The sequence below is a fragment of the Stigmatopora nigra genome, chromosome 15 (genome assembly GCF_051989575.1).
Source record: "Stigmatopora nigra isolate UIUO_SnigA chromosome 15, RoL_Snig_1.1, whole genome shotgun sequence".
NCBI lineage: Eukaryota > Metazoa > Chordata > Actinopteri > Syngnathiformes > Syngnathidae > Stigmatopora > Stigmatopora nigra.
In genome coordinates this window covers 171,954-191,877 of record NC_135522.1, presented here as the reverse complement: position 1 = coordinate 191,877, position 19,924 = coordinate 171,954, and the positions used below count along the sequence as shown (strand labels likewise).

Below are 19,924 nucleotides of genomic sequence, written 5' to 3'. Positions count from 1 at the left end.
ATCTGCTTGTGTCTATGTCGCCCTCTAGTGGAGACATTGCAATAAATTGCCGATCCCACTTTACATTGTTACCGTGGAGCCTGAGCCTGCCCGTCCAGTTCTCTGATGTAAGATGGCCGTCGCCTACTCACGCCAACCCTTCTGATCTCCTCGCTACATATGCCATATCTAACGCTCGAATCGCCTCGCGATTCCTCCGTCCGTGCGACGCGTCGTTCTTCAACATGGCGGCGCCCTGCGCGGTGTCCGACGTCGCTGACGCTGGCCAAAGCCGTCGCTTAGCGTCCCCGTCGTCGGCCGCGGAGGAAAAGCGACCTCAGTTTGGCACTCGTTTCCTCACGGACCCCCGGCAGGTCTTCCAGCACAACGCCTGGTGAGTGGCCGAGGCCGGCAATGGCCTCCATTCGAGGGACGTCTTTTGGAGAGCCTTCGTCCATCCGGAGCGGCGACTATCGTTGACGGAAGAAAAGCGTATCGGAAGGCGAAGGTCGGCGATTGAAATGCCTTCAATTGTTGAACAGGGACAACGTGGAATGGACGGAGGAGCAAGAAGCAGCTGCCAAAAGCAAAGTAGGAGAAAACAGCCAGCCGCTGCCAGCAGAAAAGCAAGGTTGAACTTTATTATGCTTATTGTCTACGACACCTCGTCGTCACCATGTTATCGAATAATGGCCAAATTCCCTCTCACCACCACCACCACCACAATATTATGTTTAGTCACCACAATATTATGTTTAGTCCACGACACCATGTCCATGTCACCACCACTTGACAAGTCTGTAACAGTTGCCGCAAAGGAATACTGATATCCCTTGGTAGCTAAGATGTATGGAAATGTGAAGCGTAGCGAGATGTGCCTAATCGCGCTTGTCTTGAAACCCAGAGGAGTTAGAGAGCCGGGCCAACCAGTACTGGAATGACTTCTACACCATCCACGAAAACCGCTTCTTCAAGGATCGCCACTGGCTCTTCACCGAGTTCCCCGAGTTGGCGCCGCTGCCGCGGCTCCGTCCCGACGCCCCGGAAAACGACGGCCCTCCCCGCTCTCCCGGCGCGGGACCCCCGAGCCCCGTCCGCTTCCCGGGTTCTGACGCCTCGTATCGAATTCTGGAGGTGAGCCATTCGCTGGTCAACGGAAAAAGGCGCCTCTCCGGCCGTGATTCCGACACGGCGTAGAGTGTCACGAACGCCATTTGAGGATATAGGCGGACCTAATGATGTGGCCTGTGACTAGGCATGCCGTCTTACGAGTGTGTTTTGACAGGTAGGCTGTGGCGTTGGCAACACGGTTTTTCCCATCCTCAAGACCAACAAGTGAGAACTTTGATCGCTTAGAAATAGTTTACCATCAAGTCAGTTTTTCCCCTTTAAGATTTGTATATTTGACTTTTTTTCCCCCAGTCATCGCCCTATTTAAAAGACTCAACTTTTTTCTCTTTTCTTTTTCCAGCGACCCGGGACTTTTTGTATACTGCTGTGATTTTTCCAGCACGGCCGTGGAACTGGTCAAGGTGAGGCCGCGTGCAAAATTCCGAGTTCGAAAAGTAGAAAGTGACGACGGCGTCTTATTTCCAAGGCAAATCCCGAGTACGAGGCCGCTCGCTGCTTGGCCTTCGTGTGCGACCTGAGCCACGACGGCGCCGTCTACCCGGTCCCGGACGGCAGCCTGGACGTGGTGGTCCTCATCTTCGTGCTCTCGGCGTTGCATCCCGACAAGTACGGGCCACTTCAAGTTTGAGCTCGCTTGCGGGGTTTACTTCAACTGAGAATGCCGTCGACTCTTCTACATATTGCGTATTACGCATAGTATTTTCATTTTTTTATTTTGACGTAGTCTTTGACCGGCAGACCTCTGGTCGGGGTGTGGCGCCAAGTGAATGTGGGCCGTTTCTTGTCAGGATGCGATCGTCGGTGAGCAGATTGGCGCGTCTGCTAAAGCCCGGCGGAGTCATGCTGCTACGGGACTACGGACGCTACGACATGGCGCAGCTGCGTTTTAAAAAAGGTAACTTGACTTTGTGGCCTCCTCCTGTCAATCTTTCTAATTCATTAACCTCGTGGCGGGGTGATATTGGTTTTTTTTTTAGGGCTGGTAACCAAATAATATTTTCGTTTTTTTATATTCCAAATATGGCAACGTGGGGATCTTTTGCATTTCCATCGTTGCTTCCCAAATGGACGTATTTCCTAGAATGTGTCAATGCGCCCCAAAAAATGTGCTTTTTTAAAAATTCAGATGTCAAACAGGGAGATTCCAATATAATCTAACAGATGTTGAAAGTACTTGAATATAATTCACAACCAAGACTTTACACCTATGATATAGCTGAATTGTCTTCCTATTTCAAGCGTACGGAGGAGACTGGTTGAGAGATTTTCAATGAAAGCTCCTCGGCCATGCTCTGCTGTAGGCTTGAAAAAGAGCAAAATTCATCATCTTCCACAAATTGAACTGAAAAAGTGCATTTTTTTTCTCTCTCCCCTTTTTTTTTAGGAAGGTGCCTGTCGGATAACTTTTACGTCCGTGGCGATGGAACCAGGGTGTACTTCTTTACTCAAGGTAATTGGGAAGAATCTCCACGGCTTGCCCGCGTGTATTCATAATCCACCGCCCTGATTTCTAGATGAGCTGCACGACATATTCAGTCAGGCCGGGCTAGAAAAGGTGCAAAACTTGGTGGACCGGAGGCTCCAAGTCAACCGTGGCAAGCAGCTTACCATGTACAGGGTGTGGATCCAGTGCAAATACCGGCGGAACCCCGAGAAGAAAAACCAAGCCAGTTGATACCCAGCCACTGCTGCAACGCCTTCCATAATGGCTCATTCGTTGTTATTCAAACCAGACAAATTCAACCCGACGGCGCTATTTTTAGTATTGTTTTTGGAATCTTTTTGTACGTGCAAAATGATTAAACATGTCAATGAATGATTGGCGTTTTGTTTTTCTTTTTCAAATCATGCAGTACGTATACTAGAGGGAATAAGAAAGGAGACTTCCATCTGATGTCCAAATGTGTGCCGATCTGCTATTGGTCCGCTGGAGGTTGAGAGATTTGCAGGAGCAGACGCCGCTAAATACTTGACACAATCTCACGAGACATTATGAGATTTGCCTGATTATTGTTTACATTGCGGGCGAGAAAAGGGGGAAAAAAGACGCCGTGAGAAACGAATCGATACGGATGCAACTAAAGGCAACTTTTCCCCGAGGCCACATTGGATTCTATACGAGGGAGGAAGGAAGCAAGAAGACAAACGGAGCTCAACTTTGTTTTGATCGCACTGGACAAGCCAAGCATCCCCGACCCCGATGGGGAGGGGAAAAAAAAGTAGGGGGTTGAGTGACGCCACTATTAAAGACATCATTTATACCTGCTGGAGATAAGGGGGAAATAACTAACTCCGGGGTCGCTCGCCATTGTGCGGACGAGGAGTCGCGACATCGCCACAGTTATGCTGCTCGGCGACGGGGACTGGAAGGGGATCCCCGCCTAAGGAGCGCTCAAAGGTGGGTCCGGGATACCCTCGGCGACCGACCGAGGCCTCCCGAACGGAGCGGTGGGGGGGAGGCAATCCATCCGGCTGTCTGGCGGCCGTTAGCCCGCGCTCATCGCGCTCATCGCGCGACCCTCGCCCGCCAGTGTCACGCGAGGCCCGAGGCTGTCGATGCGGCCTACCCCGCAGGGACCAGACTAGCGACGGGGAAAACAACGGGGACGCCACCCGGGGATTAACAACAGGTCCGGGGGAGCGAGAAAAGCCCGCAGTGCAGTGAGTATCTCGGCCGAAAGAATGGAAGTCAAAGATGCTCATTTGATACGAGCGTCGTGGCAGCAACATCTTGACAACACTAGAGAAAGATGCGGCTCTTATCACAGACGAGCTGAGCTAACGTTAGCCGTCTGCCTTCCTTTTGCTTCGCGTATCCCCTTATCAAACCATTTAGCGGACATATTGACACATTGGCTCCTCGTCACCTCAATGTATCACACAAATTTGCACATTGGGCCGTCAAACGGACATCTTCGTGTCATTTCGAATTGGGAGTTGGCGTCAAGGGTTGATATGCTAACGTGAGGGGCTCGTTAGCATGTTGATCAAGGCGACAAAGTGTCTGCGCTAATCATTCCAATCATCAGCATGACTTAATAAAGTCGCTGCCTGAGTTAACCTAATCCCCCCCCCCCGGCCCCCCACTTCATAGAAATTGCCAGAAATAGTCCTGTGTTCTTAAAGTTGCCTCCATGTATCAATAAGTGAGCTTAAGTGAAATAATTATTCAGCAAACTCCAATCTGTGTCCCTGTGCCACGGAAACGAAAGTAAATACATGCAAATGTTTATGCATTAGGTAGGCAGGTTTACTTTGCCTCAGGTATGACCTTTGACAGCTAGAACTTGGCTCTCGAAATTTCATGTCTGGGTGTTATCACGTGATGATGACATTTAAAACAACTCCAAAGGCAGAGGATTGAGAATTTGATTGGCCGTGCGTCGTCTCTACCTTTGCGTGTTTGTACGGAAGACATTTTGGGGTGACCTAAAGGATGGCTACCCACAGCTGTGACTCATGGAAAGCTAATGTGTTGTGAAATACTGTTGCCTCCCTCGCCGGCGGAATGGCACGGGACCACGCCGATTGCGCCCCCTCGTTCATGTGTGCTCCCTTGTCTCTGCAGCCATGATGGAAGAACTGCACAGCCTGGACCCCCGGCGACAGGAGCTGCTGGAGGCTCGCTTCACCGGGGTCGGCGTGGCCAAGGTCAGGCCTCTCCATCCGTCGGCCACGCCGCATCTTTCTCTACGTTTTGCTTTCCTTTGTGTGTGGGGGGGGGGGGGGGGTGACGCGTATATTTTTTTGGGCTGCCGTGAAAAGACATACCCCCCACCCACCCCGTCACTCGTAATGTAGTGCCTGCGTATCCGAGTGGCGGCGCCTGCCAAGATGGGATGGAAGTGCAAAGGGGGGGGGCGAGAGGAATGCCTCAAAAACACTTCTTGGTACAGTCGTCCCCATCGCCTATTTTTGCACCCGACTCGTAGTCCGAGTCGCCCCATTTTGAGGATCCGCCGGTCCCGGAAAGAGACCGGGTGCCAACGGCGGGCCCAGTGCCAACCCTATGCAACGCTGCGGCGTGGCACGGCTGCGGAGAAAATGGCGGCCCCGGGCCACCTCGCTTGACGTTTACGTTGAGTTTTTTTTTTTTTTGAGGAGAGAAGCCCTTTGATTTCCGACCAGACAATTTTACACCTTTTTTATTTTCTTCACTCTTTCATCATGACACATACTTCTAGTGGGGTTAAAGAGCTGAAATGGTCAAAAAAATTCTACTGATGAAACGCCCCGTGACAGCGGTAGAACATCATGGCCAACGCTGAAGGCGCCATTTTAGGAAGAGAGCGTTGGCTCGTGCTGTGCTCTGAATGACAAAGTTGAGCGCGTCTGCAGAATCCTGATTGCTTTGAGTGACAAGCCAGAGGGGAGCAGCGGAGGCATGGCGCGGTCGCCCCTGGCAACCAGACGCCCTCCGCCACTCTGCCCCCCCCCCCTCTCCCCGGCACGGGCGCCTTACTTTAAAATGAAGCGCGGGCTGAGATGGTTTCTCCCAACAGGGCTCGGGCCAGAGTCAGAACGAATCGTCCAACCAGAGTCTGTGCAGCGTGGGATCGCTCAGCGACAAAGAAATGGAGGTGAGCCGCCTCCTTTTTACGTTCAAAGCGCCCGCCCGCCGCACTTTAACGGCAAATAGCAACGGGAAACGGACTTGCCGGGCTCCCCCCGACAGACTCCGGAGAAGAAGGCCAACGAGCAGAGGATCCGGAAACGAAAGGCCGACCACTTTGACGCCAACCAAGGTGAGCTGCCGCCGCCGGCCTTGTGGAATCCGCTGCCTACAAGTGAATCCTAACGCGCTGCTGCTGCGTCTGTCCTCAGTCAAGGCCGGAGCGAGAGGACATAAAATCAGCGATTACTTTGAGGTGAGTGTCAAAAGTGGGCATGTGTGTCTGGTCTGCTTTTAACCTGTTGCTCTTCAACGGTTTTCCCTTTCCTCTCATTTTCTTTTTCGCCGGCGACTGTCAAGTTTGCGGGAGGCAGCGGCCCCGGTACCAGCCCCGCTCGGGGGGTCCCGCCGATGGTCCGCTCTTCCCCGCAGCATTCCCTTTCCAATCCAGCCGTCACAGTGAGTGTCTGTCCGTCCTTGCACTTTTCCTGACTTCCCTTGCTGTTTCCTATCCGCCCGCCGCCACGCCGGCTGCGCTTTTTCCCCGCGAGGGCATTGAAACCGTTTGTACGACGGGGTGTTTATCTGTGGTCGCCGCCATCCGTCCGTTTCCCCAGGTACAGCAGGGCAGCCCGTCGTCGGCGGGCTCGGCCAACGCGGAACACGCTTCGTGCGCTCTGAAACCCGCCGCCCTTTACCTGCTCCACAAAGCTACGCAGGTACGTGTCCAAAGCCGGACTCCCCGCCGCTCCGGCCCGGTGTATCGAGCCCGACGGCGCCCCCCACGGGCCTTTTTCTTTTTTGCCGCTCGCCAGTCCGACCTCACCGTGGAGAGGCTCATCGCCATGGAGAACAACAAAAACTCTGACTTGGAGAAGAAGGAGGGACGTATCGACGACCTGCTGCGGGTACGTGGCGTGGGGTAAACGACGGGGGGGCCGGCTCGCGGCTTGAAACCAGACCCAATCGCTCCCTCCCTCCCTCCCTCCTTCCCTCCCCAGGCCAACTGCGACCTGCGGAGACAGATTGACGAGCAGCAGAGGATGCTGGAGCGCTACAAGGAGCGCTTGAATAAGTGCGTGACCATGTCCAAGAAGCTGCTGATAGAAAAAGTGCGTATCCGTGTGGTGGTCAACCCCCCCCCCCTACGGCTCCCCCGACGGGCCCCTGACGGCCCCTCTGTCCCGCGGCAGTCCAAGCAGGAGAAGATGGCGTGCCGCGACAAGAGCATGCAGGACCGCCTGCGGCTGGGCCACTTCACCACGGTCCGACACGGGGCCTCTTTCACCGAGCAGTGGACGGACGGCTACGCCTTCCAGAACCTCATCAAGTGAGTGTCGCGGCGACCAACGGCGGCGACCAACGGCGGCGACCAACGCCACTTGACTTGCGAGCGCCTGATTTGTCGGTGCGCTTGGCAGGCAACAAGAGCGCATCAACTCGCAGCGAGAAGACATGGAGCGGCAACGCAAGCTGCTGGCCAAGCGCAAGCCGCCGTCCATGGCTCAGACGCCGCCGCCCAACCTGGAACAGAACAAGCGCAAGAGCAAAGCCAACGGCGCCGAGAGCGAAGCGTAGGGAAAGCGGGAAAGCCGGCGGAGAAGGAGGGCGGCCACCCTTTTTCACGCGCTCCTCCGTCCGGCAGGTTATCGCAGGCGGAATACCACGAGCAAGAGGAGATCTTCAAGTTAAGGCTGGGCCACCTGAAGAAAGTAACGGCGCTCCCGAGCCGGCCGGCCAGGTCGGCGCACGGGCGCTGACGCCTTTTGCGCCCACGTTCGCAGGAGGAGGCCGAGATCCAGGCGGAGCTGGAGAGGCTGGAGCGAGTCCGCAACCTGCACATCCGCGAGCTCAAAAGAATCCACAACGAAGATAACTCCCAGTCAGTAGGACTTGATTTGGGGTTTTTTTTTTTTTTCAGGTCCTACCCTTGTCGCTAGGATACATGCACCCAAACACACGTATTTTTCTCTCTCTCCGGCAACCCGCAGATTCAAAGATCACCCGACGTTAAACGACCGGTACCTGCTTCTCCACTTGCTGGGACGCGGAGGTTTCAGCGAAGTTTACAAGGTGAGAGAGGCCCGTTTACCGATTCTTTTCTTTCCTCCGCCCTCCCCATTCATCCGACTGACTTTGGCATGTCTTTTTCAGGCCTTTGATTTAACGGAACAAAGGTACGTGGCGGTCAAAATCCACCAGCTCAATAAAAACTGGAGGGATGAGAAAAAGGAAAACTACCACAAGTGAGTGAAGCGCGGTTTTCAAGCGGCCGCCCAACGGACTGACGCCCACCTTTTGTCTCAGACACGCCTGCAGGGAATATCGCATCCACAAGGAGCTGGACCACCCGCGAATCGTCAAACTCTACGACTACTTCTCCCTGGACACAGACTCGTGAGAGCCCCGCCGATCCCGAGCGATGGGCATCTGGAAGCCGTCCGTCCCAGCGTGTGCCGTGTTGTCAGCTTTTGCACAGTCCTGGAGTACTGCGAGGGCAACGACCTGGACTTCTACTTGAAACAGCACAAGCTGATGTCCGAGAAGGAGGGTCGCTCCATCATCATGCAGATCGTCAACGCCCTCAAGTACCTCAACGAGATCCGGCCGCCCATCATCCACTACGACCTTAAACCCGGTCAGTGTTATTTTTGGGGTTTTTTTTTTCCCTCCTCGGGTGCATTTTTTTAGTAGTGGCTACCAATTTGGTCACGCGTATTTCAAGTGAAAAGGTCCCCCCCCCCTTTTTTTTGCCTCAGGTAACATCCTGCTGGTCAACGGCACGGCGTGCGGGGAGATCAAGATCACCGACTTTGGCCTGTCCAAGATCATGGACGACGACAGCTACAACTCGGTGGACGGCATGGAGCTCACGTCGCAGGGGGCCGGCACCTACTGGTGAGACGGGCGTCTTTCAATGGGGTCTTAGCAGTAGGGGCGGCCGGGCCCAATCCGTGTGATGTGTCCCGAACCCCGCAAGGTACCTGCCCCCCGAGTGCTTTGTGGTGGGAAAAGAGCCGCCCAAAATCTCCAACAAGGTCGACGTGTGGTCCGTAGGAGTCATCTTCTACCAGTGCTTGTACGGCCGCAAGGTAAGTCGGGTAGACGGAGGGGCTCGTTGGACCTTTTTGAAACTTGATTTATTTTCTTTTTGTGAAGCCTTTCGGCCACAACCAGTCTCAACAGGACATCCTGCAAGAGAACACCATCTTGAAGGCCACCGAGGTGCAGTTCCCGCCCAAACCGGTGGTCACCCCGGAAGCCAAGGTGAGGAAGATCTGGTCTCCCTCCCTTGACCTCCCTTGACCTCCTGCCCTCCCACCCGCAGGCCTTCATCCGCCGCTGTTTAGTGTACCGCAAGGAGGAGCGCATCGACGTGCACCAGCTTTCCAACGACCCCTTCCTCATGCCGCACATCCGCAAGTCGGTGGCCTCCTCGGGCAACTCGGCGGCCGCGGCGGCCTCCACCTCCAGCTCCTCCAACAGCAGCGCCTCCAACTGAGACGCCGCCACGCCGTCCTCCCGGAGAAGACCCGTCGTGGTCTACGGGCGTCGAAGCCCGGGAGACAAGTTGGGCTTTTCTGGCCTTTGGGCTCGGGGTGGAGGGTAGGGGCAGGGCAGGGCAGGGCAGGGCAGGGCAGGGGTAGGGGTAGGGGGTTCCCGCTTTACAAGACAAACGAAAATGTCCAAGTTTGAAACCGCTTGAGCTAAGTCCCTCCCTCCTTTGCTCGTAAACCTGTGCTTGAGCCCCCTCTGGTGGACAGTGTATGTTTTGTTTTTTGCCTTCCAAGTCTGCGCCATCTCCCCGTTAACCCCGTGACCAAAGTTTTTTAACCAGATGGTGGCGCCGTTACTCCCAAGTGGAAGCCCCCTGAGAACGACCCCAGAACACCCCCTTAGTGACCGGCGTCCCCAACGCCCTCACCTTCCTCTTCTTGGACATTTTTGGGGAAGAGCGAGAGCATTTTTAAAGGAGAAAAGTATTTTTTTCTTTTCTCAAGTTGCCTTTCATTGGAAGTTTTATTGTTTTTGCGGGCCCGCCTCCTCTCACTTCCTCCCGCAAACACACATATTTATTAAGGTATGTTTGAATTGAATTTTGGGCCATTTTCAAATGCAACTGACAGACAAAGAGACGGACCAACGGATTGACCTTGGAGTGCTTTTGAGGGGGAGGAGCGTTTGGGCCTTAACGGGATGTTGCATAAACCATTAAAAAAAACAACAACCTCTTGTTTCCAAACTGCTGTGCTGTGACCTCCGTAGTTTCCAAAAATGATGGTGTGTCAGTTAAACAATTCCTGTTTAACTGACTCATCAAAATGTTATAGTTTCATCATGAATGCTAGTTTACTCAATTCAAATCCTTCTATTTTCTAGATATAGAGAAATTTGGTTGGCAAATAATGTACTTTTGGGAATGTCGTTATACGGGGATAAGATACAACTGATTGGATGCCTTTAACGACCTTAGATGTATTGGACGTCTATCGCCGTCGACGGCACTGAAATCTAGTAGTCATGTCAAGTGATTCCCAAGAGATGGGAGGCTACCGCAAGATCAGAACTAAAAGGGCTCCCCCTAAATGTACCTAATAAAGTGTCCGACAGTTCCGCTGACGGCCACTGGGGGTCCTCTCGCGTAGTCTTTGGGAAAGTTGACAAAGTTATGCAGTGACGAGCGTTGGTTGGTTGGTTGGTTCATCTCTATCTGCTGCGGTTACGCCAAGCAGACGGCGGCCGGTCCGACGACCTCTCGAAAGGTGGAACTTTCCTGGGCCTTTGTCCACTTTGCTTCTTCACTCGCCTTCGTTCCAAGCGTCCATTTGTCGCTCGCATGCGTGAGTGCGCGCGCGTGTGCGTGGGGATCACCGCGGCTGAGAGCATGCATCCCAAAGACGAGCGGGACCGAGGCGCCTCCACTTCCGAAGCAAGACGGAGCCCCGGCCGGCGTTGGACCGAGTGCCAGCACCAGAACCAGCGCCAGAACCAGCGTTTGGAGCGGCGATGGGCTTTGCTTCCTTCTTCTTCTTCTTCTTCATTTTCTCTGTCCGTTCTCTTGCTGCTGCTGATTGGGGTGGACGTGACGTGGAGCGCCTCGGGTGAGTCCGACATTTGGCTTTTTATTCTTCTTTTTTGTATTTCATTTACATTTGGTTGATACTTATTTAGTGGTTTCTGTGTTTGTTTTCGCTCCACGTGTCAATCGCATCGCGAAGTCAAGAGAGATGTTAGGATGTCAAATTGTCGCTTCTGCCCCCCCTATACACCCCCCCTCCAAACTTTTTGCCACGAACCAAAAAGTTCGACAGCGAGTGGAACCAGATGTGAAAGAAAGAAAGAAAGAAAGAAAGAAAGGGGGCCGAGGGGGGCCTGGGGGGGGGGGGGGGGTGTAGGACAGAACAGAAAGGAGGAGGATGTGTGTGTGTGTGTGTGTGTTTGTGGGCCACATACGGGCCTTCTTTTTTTATTTACGGTTCTGCTGGTGAGTTTATACTACACACTGGCGGATTTGGCCGCAATGCGGAGGGATAACAGGATATGGCCCCTGTTTGGAATAGTCTGTTGGAAGAAAAAAAATTCCACAGCCGAGGTGGCCAGAGAGAGCGAGAAAGAGTGGTCCAAATTCTACTCCGGTCAGAGCAGCGTGTCTCCAAACGACTGTTGCAAAAGTAGACGAGTTGGGAAAAGAATGACGCTGGATTAATGAATCACCGCTTCTCCTTTCTAAATTGAAAGCAATTCTAATTATTCAACACATCCTCATTTCCAAGAAATGCTTCTTTTGGCACTTCATGAGCTGCAAAATAATATTTCCAAATGTTCCACAACAGCTCTTTGGATTTGACAAAGTCAACAAAAACCTGTCTTTAACTCGTGAACAATTTGAGAGAAAAAACTGTAGAAATCAGTCCCTTATTTTCAGAACGCTTCCTCTGCTGAAAGTTTGCAGCTTTCCCCGCAAAGCCCAAATCGCTCTCCCGACGTCAGGCGTTTGGCCAAAGCGTGGCGCAACATGGCTATAAGAATAGCAGAGGCAGAGAGACGACGACGCCGACGACGACGACGGCGACGGCGGGGTGACAAGCGTGACAAGCGTTGTGTGCTTAGGTGGCGCCGCGTGACTCTCTGCTTTCTGGAATTACACCAACTTTAACATTGTTTATGGTTTTGGGGGTTTTCTTTTCTTTTGGGACACAACCGTGAAAGAACACAATCCACAGGCTGAACTCAATGGCCTGAATGACTTTTATGACAGCCAAAGAAAACTGGGCCTCATTTTTCATTCCGCCGGCAAACTAGTTGAGTGGCTAACTCGTCTCCAATCTTGGCAGAGTCGGACGACTTTGCCTTCTTCCACGTGGGCACCCAGGGGTGCTTGGGAGTGCGCTCTCACGCCCTGGTCCTGTCCGCCTCTTGCCTGGAGCCCCAGCAGCGCTGGAAGTGGGTGAGCCGGGGCCGCCTCTTCAACCTGGGCTCCTCGCTGTGCCTGGCCGTCAACCAGGGGGCGGGTGCCGCCCCCCTGGGCGCCTACGCCTGCGACCGCCGGCCCCCCGAGACCCTGTGGACCTGGAGCTGCGGCAACGTGCTGGAGGAGCTGGGCCGCCACCTGCCCTGGCCCTCCTTCTCCAACCTGTCGGCGGCCCCGCCGCCGCCGCCGCCCACCGCCGCCGGCGGCTCCGAATGGAGGCTCCACGGCGACGGCGGGCGCCACGATCCGTGCGCCAAGACCTATGGAGGTAAAAGGGAACCGGCCAGCCATCATCCAACCACGGCCGGCTTGTCTGGTGACGTTTGTGGCTGTTTGTTTTTTGGTGGGGGGGATTGTCAGAGATCTACACCGTCCAGGGCAACTCCAAGGGGCGTCCCTGCCACCTGCCCTTCCTCTACGACGGCCTGTGGTTCCACAACTGCACCGGCACGGGGCGAGAGGACGGCCACCTGTGGTGCGCCACCACCTACGACTACGGCCGAGACGAGTTGTGGGGCTTCTGCCCCGTGGACGGTGAGTCCGCCGGTCCCGTCCCGTCCCGTGGCCGCCAGTCCCTTGCCTGGGCCCTCGCCTTATGCGGGCTCTGGGGACACCCAGGTAACGGCTGCGACACTTTCTGGGACACGGATCCGCTGAGCGGCAGCTGCTACCAGTTCAACTTCCAGGCCTCGCTGTCGTGGGACGAAGCCCGCCTCAGCTGCCGGCAGCAGGGTGCCGACCTGCTCAGCGTCACCGAGCTGCACGAGCAGACCTACATCAATGGTTCCCGGCCGGCCGTTCCCCACCGGTCGTCCGCGGGAAACCGGAATCCAGCGTCTGCTCGTGGCTTTTTCCAGGGCTGCTGTCCGGCTACAGCGCCGCCTTGTGGATGGGCCTCAACGACCTGGACATCAACGGCGGCTGGCAGTGGGCCGACGCCTCGCCGCTCAAGTACCTGAATTGGGAGCAAGGTGGGTGGGTGGGTGGGTGGGCGCCCCCTCTCCTCGGTCCCCCGACTCCGCTCGACCGACTCCTTTCCTTGGGCAGATCGTCCCGACCACCAGGAAGAGGAGAACTGCGCCGTGATCAGGACCGAGTCGTCGGGTCGCTGGCAAAACCGCCAATGCTCCCAGACGCTGCCGTACGTCTGCGAGAAGAGGCCCAACGCCACCCTCGATCCATTCAGCACAGGTGAGAAGTGGCGGCCGGCCCGCCTCCCTCCCTTCCCGTCTGTCGTCCGTCCGTCGTCCGTCCCCCCCGAGCCGTCACGCAGCTCTGGGCAGACTCGTGGGAGGACGACGACAAGTACGAGTGCCAGGCGGGCTGGCGCGTCTTCCAGGCCGGCTGCTACAAGCTGGTGGCGGAAAAAGGCGACTGGGACGCCGGGCTCCGGGCCTGCCAGAAGATGGACGCCAACCTGGTCAGCATTCACACGCTGCCCGAGATGGAGTTCATCCTGCGCCACATCAAGAAAGGTCATTTGCTAGCGAGAGTTAGCCAACTCGTGGACTGGACGTTCGGCCGCCGGGGACCATGGGCCGGGCTTTTGCCAATTGCCACTGCTTCCCGCCCGCTCAGACACGGAGCAGGTGTGGCTGGGCCTCCACGACACGCTGATGCAGATGGACTTCCACTGGAGCGACCACACGCCCGTCATCTTCACCCACTGGCACCCCTTCGAGCCCAACAACTTCCGCAACACGGCGGAAGACTGCGTCTCCATGTGGGGAGCCGTGAGTTGGCGGCCGGCGTGCACCTCTGCGTCGGGGCCCGGCCCAACATTGCCTTGAACCGCCCCTCGCCCCGCCGCAGGACGGCCGCTGGGACGACAACCCGTGCAACCTGACGCTGCCCGCCGTCTGCAAGAAGGCGGCCGCCAAGAGCCAAGGCGAAGCTGGGCATCAAGACTGCAAACAAGTCGGTTTCCTGGGCATTCCCCCTTGAAGCGGTCTGTGTGAGGGCCTCAAAATCGGAGCAAAACTGACCCCCCTCCCCTCGGTTTCCAAAAGGGCTGGAAGTGGCACAGTCCGTCTTGCTACTGGCTGTCCGAAGACCCGCTGACGTTTGACGAGGCCAAGAAGTCTTGCGAGGAAAAGGCGGCGTCGCTTCTCACCATCACCAACAGGTAGCGGCCAGTAGGGGGCCGGTAGGTAGGTGGTCTCCCTTTCGCCCCCCTCTAAAGCCCCTCGCCGGGAACGCAGGTTCGAGCAGGCCTTCGCCAACAGCCTGTTGCTGGGTCGTTCCGACGACTCCTTCTGGATCGGTCTGCACGACCGGGGCGGCGCCGGCTCTTTCCGCTGGCAGAGCGGCGACGCCGTGTCCTACACCAATTGGAACCGAGACCAGCCGGGTGGGTGGGGACGGCGGGGTGCCGCTTCCGCCGCAACGCTTCCTCTCTCTCTCTCTCTCTCTCTCTCATACCGCCCTCCTTTCCAGCCGGCGTCCGGGAAGGCTGCGTGGCCATGGCGACCGGCTCTGCCGCCGGCCTCTGGGAGGCGAGAGAGTGCGCCGCGTCCGAGGCCAAGTACATCTGCCGGCAGAAGCGGGACGGCGTCCCGGGCGCCGAGGCCACCGCCCGCCCCCCGCCCCGGCCCACGCCCGGCCTGACCGGTTCCTGTCCGAACGGCTGGAAGAGCAACGGCGACCTGCGCTACTGCTACAAGGTACTACGACGACGACGACGACGAGGGCGGCCAGGAAGGGGCAATTACGCAACGAGTCCCTTCCTCCCTCCCCCCCCCGGCCGTCCCGCGCAGGTCTTTCACTCCCCGGAACTGGACGAGAAGCTGAGCTGGCTGCAGGCGCACTTGTTCTGCCGCAAACACGGCGCCGACCTGCTCAGCCTGGGCGGCCCCGACGAGGAGCATTTCGTCCTCCGGGTCCTGCACGAGGCCTTCGGGTAGGTGAGCGCGCCGCCGCCGCCGTCGTCCCGGGACACGGCGGGACGGACCACCGCCAGCGTCTGGCCCGCAGGGAGTCGGAGGAGCACGAGCAGCACTGGTTCTGGATCGGGCTGAACCGCAGGAACCCGTCGGGCGACGTGGGCTGGAAGTGGAGCGACGGCGTGCCCGTGAGTGCCCGCCCGGAGGGGGGGGGAGAGGTGGGGTGGGCTGTTCCCTTTGCCAAAGGCCTCCAAACCCGTCTGCCAGGTGACGTACCAGAACTTTGGCCGCTACAGCTACAACGTCAGGCAGTGCGCCGCCACCGACTTGGGCTCCATGACCTGGCTGCCCATGCACTGCGACTCGCAGTTGGACTGGATCTGCAAGATGCCCCGAGGTGCCGCCCTGGCGCCGCCCTGGCGCCGCCCTGGCGCCGCCCTGGCGCCGCCCTGGCGTAGCCCTGGCGTAGCCCTGGCGTAGCCCCCGCGCACGTCCTGGCCAACAACTTTACCTTCCTCTCGCTTTGTCTTTAGGTAGCGTGGAGAAGGAACCGGAGGCCGCCGAAGGTGGGCATCGAAACCTTCTTGTCCGAGGGCCGACTCCTCTTGGGCTTCGGAAGCCAAAACCCAGCCGACTTTTTCGCCGTTCTTGGAAAAAGTCACGTGCGCTAATGGCGCTAACGCCACCCGACGTGAACTCTTTTGTCCCCTCAGGCGGATACTCCCCGGAATGGATGGGCTTCCAGGAGGCCGAGTACAAGTTCTTTGACCACCGCACCACCTGGGAGCAGGCCCAGAGGATTTGCTCCTGGTTCCACTCCTCTCTGGCGTCCGTCCACTCGCCGCAGGAGGAGAAATTCCTGGCCGCCACGCTCAACCAGGTAAGGAGAGGGCCAAATTTCCAAAAAGGCTCGACCGAAAGGAAAAGAAAAGAAAAAAAAAGCCCGCCTTTTCCCCATTGGCCGCTCCCGCCATGCAGATGGTCAAGGCGGAGGGCGACAAATGGTGGCTGGGACTGCACACCTACGACAACGACGGGCGCTTCCGCTGGTCCGACCGCTCCGTGCTCAACTACGTGTCGTGGGCCGTCGGCAGGCCCCGCCCCCCGGCTCGCGAGCGCCGATGCGTGCACCTGATGGCCGGCAAAGGTGAGCGCCCTCGGACATCTGGTGAACATTTGCCAACGGCGCGCCCCTCCCCGCAGGCGAGTGGGTGGAGGAGAAGTGCTCCTCCGACCTGCCCTACGTCTGCAAGAGGGTCAACGTGACCGGCACCGCTCCCCCGACGCCCTCGCTCCCGGGCTCGCCGTCGGGCTGCCCCGAAGGTTGGACCTCGTATGGGCGCAAGGTAAGGCCACGGCGTAAGGCGAGGGCCGGCGAGGGCCCCGGCGGGCCGCCGTCTCTTTGGTCCGACTTTGGTCAGACTTGGCGCAGACGCCCTTTTGCCTTTGGCCCCACCAGTGTTTCCGGGCGTTCCAGCTGCCGTCCCAGCGGGCCACCTGGTCCGCCGCCAAAATCAAATGCGAAATGCAACGGGGGGACCTGGCCGTGGTGTCCAATCACCTGGAGCAAGGTACGTGAAGCAGCCTCCCCCTTTTCGGCGCGGGGGCGGGGCCCTTTTCAATTGTCTCCGCCCCCGGCAGCCTTGGTCACCACGCTGCTGTGGAACGCGAGCGTGGACCTTTGGCTGGGCATGTTCTCCGAGCAAAAGGCGCGCTTCAGCTGGCCGCAGCCGGGCCTCCTGGCCTACACCAACTGGGCCCCGGGACAGCCCGTGGACAATAACAATGGGCTGCGCGTCCAAAAGACCCCGGTACCGGCTGGGCTCCGGCCTTTTTTTTTTTCTCCCTTCCTTTCTTTCTTTCTCCTTTCCGCCCGCGGCTAATGGCGCCCCGGTCGCGTCCCGCCCGGCAGGGGAACTGCGTGGCCGTCCTTCACGGAAACCCGCGGAGGAACAAGGGCATGTGGGTCTCCCGGGCCTGCGAGACGGAAAGCATCGGCTACCTCTGTCAGCGCTATCAAGGTGAGCCCTCCCTCCCTGCCTCCCTCCCTGCCTCCCTCCCTCCCCGCCTCCCTCCCTCCCCACCTCACTCCCCCCCCCCCCCCCCCCCCCCCACCTTTCGGAGATCAGCGCAACCCCCTCTTTCAGATCCGGCTCTACCCGCGGCGCCCACCCTGATCCCCGCCTCCCCGTCCGAGCGCCTGGAGCTGGGCGGCGTGACCTACCAGGTGCTCCAGAAGCGACTGGACTGGAACGGCGCCCTGCACCTGTGCAACTCTCTGAACGGGACCCTGGCCGCGCCCAATGATCCCGTCCAGCAGGCCTACCTGACGTTGCTGGCGGACGCTCTGCGGCGTCCGGCGTGGATCGCGCTCTACAACTACGGGGTGGGTCCCCTCGGGCCCCGCAGGGGGGAGTCCCCCCCGGGCCGGGGTACTCACCCGCCGCTACGTCCGCAGGGCCGCAGCTACAGCTGGCTGGGCGAGGAGGAGTTGGCCTATTCCAATTGGGTGGACGGGCAGCCCAACACGCTGTCGGGCTGCGGTCACTTGACCCCCGGCGGCCTGTGGAGCATGGCCCCCTGCGCCCACAAACTGGACGTGGCCATCTGTCAAATCGGCGGTAGGCGAGCGAGGAGCCCGACAGACACAGTCTGGCTACCAGTTTGGCGGCAGTTTGACCCATTGTGCCGTCGCCACAGACCTCCCCGCCAGTCACCGGTGGACCTACCCTGGAAGTTGCCCCCATTCGGTGGGCGACTGGTCGTGGGTGGCCTTCAGGAATCACTGCTACGCCTTCAACCTGCAAAGACTTCGACTGCAGCAGGACGCCCGCTCGTCCTGCCACCAAGGTATTCCCTCCCTTCCGTGGCCTTTTCTCAAGTGCCCTTTTGACAGAAAAAAGGGAAGTCACCCTTTTGTTTTGTGCCTTCTTTCTGGGCCAGTGGGAGCCGAGCTTCTCTCCATCTTGGACGAGACGGAGAACGCCTTCGTGTGGGAGCACATCCAGAGCCGGGCCGAGCAGGCCCGCGGCGCTTGGCTGGGAGTCACCGTTAAAGGTCGGCCGTCGGTCCCTTTTTGGGGGCTTTGAGCCGGGATCCACAAGGTGTCGCCGGCAGGTCGGGGTCTGGCGTGGAGCCAGGAGACGGAGATGTCCTACACCAACTGGGAGGCCGGCGACGTGGCCTCGTCCGTGCTGTCGCCCAACTCCTGCTTCTGGATCCAGAGCGACAGCGGCCTGTGGAAGCCCGGATCGTGCCGCAATCGAACGCACGGAGTCATTTGCAAGCGAGCCAAAAGTGAGCCGCCCACGCCGCCGCCCCCGTCCGTCCCTTCCGTCCCTTCCTTCGCCTTCTACCACCTTCTGACCCACGGGCGGTCCATCCTTTTGCCTCTCGCAGCGTCAGAGTCTCCCGCCGAGCTGCTGGCCGCCGACCACCTGCCCACGCTGATGGTCATCTTGGCCACGGGGGCGGCGCTGGTCCTCTTGGCGGCGGGCGCCATCTACCTGTTCCGGCGGCGAGGGGGCGGGGCGGCGGCCCGCCCGTCCTACGACGGCGCTCGTTACAGCCGCTCGGGCCGCGGCGAGCAGCCCGAGAAGAACATCCTGGTGTCGGACATGGAGCTCAACGAGCAGGCCGAGTAGAAGCTTTCCCGTTTTCCCGCTTTTGCTTTGGCTCAAAAGCCAAAAGGAGGGAGGCGGCTGCGTGGAGCGCAGTACGACGGTGGCGGCATCTCGCTTTTAAGGAGACGGGCGGACAGAGATGATGTGCGTTTTGGGTGTCCGGGACACGGTTTCCTCCAAAAAAAAAAAAAGGCCGCTGGCAAACTACCCAAAAAAAGAAGCAAAAAAAAAAACCGACTCTTGTGCCAACCAGCGTGGCCATAATAGTTCCCCCCGAATGAGGCAGGATCCGAGGAAAACGACCTTTTTTTTTTCTTGGTCCCTCCCCGAAGCCCGACGGACACGTCGGCATCCCGAGGAAGAACGGCGGCGGCAGCCCAAATTTGCACCGACGTGACCTCCCGCTCTGCTCCTGCACTTTTTTTCTCTGCCGCTTTGTGTATTTTGGCTCCACTTGGAGATGACTCAGCCATTTCTTGCATTTCTTCCATTTGTGCCATTTCTTCCCCTTCTCCTTCCATGTGCAGCTTTCTTTTTTTGCCTTTTATTTTGGGGACATTTCTATACGTTCCGCTGCCTTTTTGACTGCCAAATTGTTTGAGCCATTGACTTGGATTCTTCCATCTTTTGTTAAAATCCTACTTTGAAAAAATGTCACTCTGATTTGTTTCTTGGTCATTCTCCTCCTCTTGTTGGTTGGCTTTAAAAATATTTCAGGACTGCCTTTTTGTTTGTGGTTTTTGGAACATGGGCCAAACAATCCGGCACCCTTAGACTCCCCCCCCCAACCCTATCCCCCCCCACCCCCCGACACCAATGTAAATACCAGTGTTGTTTTTACCCCCACAAGAGCTGTTTTGGGATCATTTCCCCAATCTGCCCCCGCCTGCAAGAATGCTTTTTGTGTGCTGCTTCTGCTACGTGGATTTGGACTGAGATGGAAAGGGGGAGGAAGAGAAAGTGTGTGTGTGTGTGTGTGTGTGTGTGTGTATGTGTGTATGTGTGTTTATGTGTGTGTGTATGTGTGTATGTGTGTGTGTGTGACTCTGCGTGTGTTTGTAGGCGCGTGTGTGTGCGTGTTTGTTTCTCCAGCTGTGGAATGTTGAGTCGGCAAGAAGAGCCCGGTGGCAAGTCTGGAACCAATCAGAGGAAAGCACTAAGTGGGTGGGGGCTGAAAGAGGATGAAGGGATCAAACCAGGCGAAGCTAAAAGGTCGTCCATCTCC

General features: G+C 57.5%; 3 protein-coding genes across 4 annotated transcripts; all 3 read left to right on the top strand.

The window, feature by feature from the left end:
- Window positions 1–87: 87 nt before the first annotated feature.
- mettl2a (methyltransferase 2A, methylcytidine) lies at window positions 88–2,926 on the top strand. The gene is made up of 9 exons (XM_077735011.1): window positions 88–373; window positions 522–610; window positions 884–1,113; window positions 1,265–1,314; window positions 1,451–1,511; window positions 1,577–1,716; window positions 1,899–2,005; window positions 2,495–2,560; window positions 2,625–2,926. The coding sequence occupies exons 1-9, from the start codon at window positions 225–227 to the stop codon at window positions 2,783–2,785; spliced, it is 1,053 nt and encodes a 350-aa protein (XP_077591137.1). The 5' UTR covers window positions 88–224; the 3' UTR covers window positions 2,786–2,926.
- A 122-nt stretch (window positions 2,927–3,048) lies between these two features.
- On the top strand, window positions 3,049–9,344 carry tlk2 (tousled-like kinase 2). Of its 2 annotated transcripts, none has more exons than XM_077735009.1 (22): window positions 3,049–3,508; window positions 3,642–3,771; window positions 4,679–4,761; window positions 5,613–5,690; window positions 5,786–5,855; window positions 5,935–5,978; window positions 6,083–6,181; window positions 6,340–6,441; window positions 6,538–6,630; window positions 6,724–6,834; window positions 6,916–7,052; window positions 7,144–7,296; window positions 7,368–7,434; window positions 7,507–7,604; window positions 7,714–7,795; window positions 7,877–7,968; window positions 8,030–8,119; window positions 8,173–8,360; window positions 8,482–8,620; window positions 8,703–8,814; window positions 8,882–8,989; window positions 9,051–9,344. In XM_077735009.1, exons 3-22 carry the CDS (start codon window positions 4,681–4,683, stop codon window positions 9,222–9,224), a joined length of 2,118 nt encoding a protein of 705 aa, XP_077591135.1. In that variant the 5' UTR covers window positions 3,049–3,508; window positions 3,642–3,771; window positions 4,679–4,680; the 3' UTR covers window positions 9,225–9,344. The 2 variants fall into 2 exon arrangements, with proteins under 2 accessions (XP_077591135.1, XP_077591136.1); XM_077735010.1 differs by having other exon boundaries at window positions 3,051–3,508; window positions 8,191–8,360.
- Window positions 9,345–10,371: 1,027 nt separating this feature from the next.
- Window positions 10,372–19,421, top strand: mrc2 (mannose receptor, C-type 2). Its single transcript, XM_077735003.1, has 28 exons — window positions 10,372–10,824; window positions 12,058–12,462; window positions 12,555–12,728; window positions 12,813–12,977; window positions 13,052–13,165; window positions 13,242–13,385; window positions 13,478–13,669; window positions 13,773–13,927; window positions 14,007–14,111; window positions 14,204–14,319; window positions 14,396–14,544; window positions 14,631–14,857; window positions 14,951–15,093; window positions 15,168–15,264; window positions 15,344–15,473; window positions 15,610–15,642; window positions 15,790–15,956; window positions 16,055–16,223; window positions 16,280–16,422; window positions 16,536–16,647; window positions 16,718–16,887; window positions 16,989–17,097; window positions 17,224–17,462; window positions 17,535–17,697; window positions 17,777–17,926; window positions 18,020–18,133; window positions 18,194–18,373; window positions 18,476–19,421. Exons 1-28 carry the CDS (start codon window positions 10,560–10,562, stop codon window positions 18,718–18,720), a joined length of 4,575 nt encoding a protein of 1,524 aa, XP_077591129.1. The 5' UTR covers window positions 10,372–10,559; the 3' UTR covers window positions 18,721–19,421.
- Window positions 19,422–19,924: the final 503 nt, after the last annotated feature.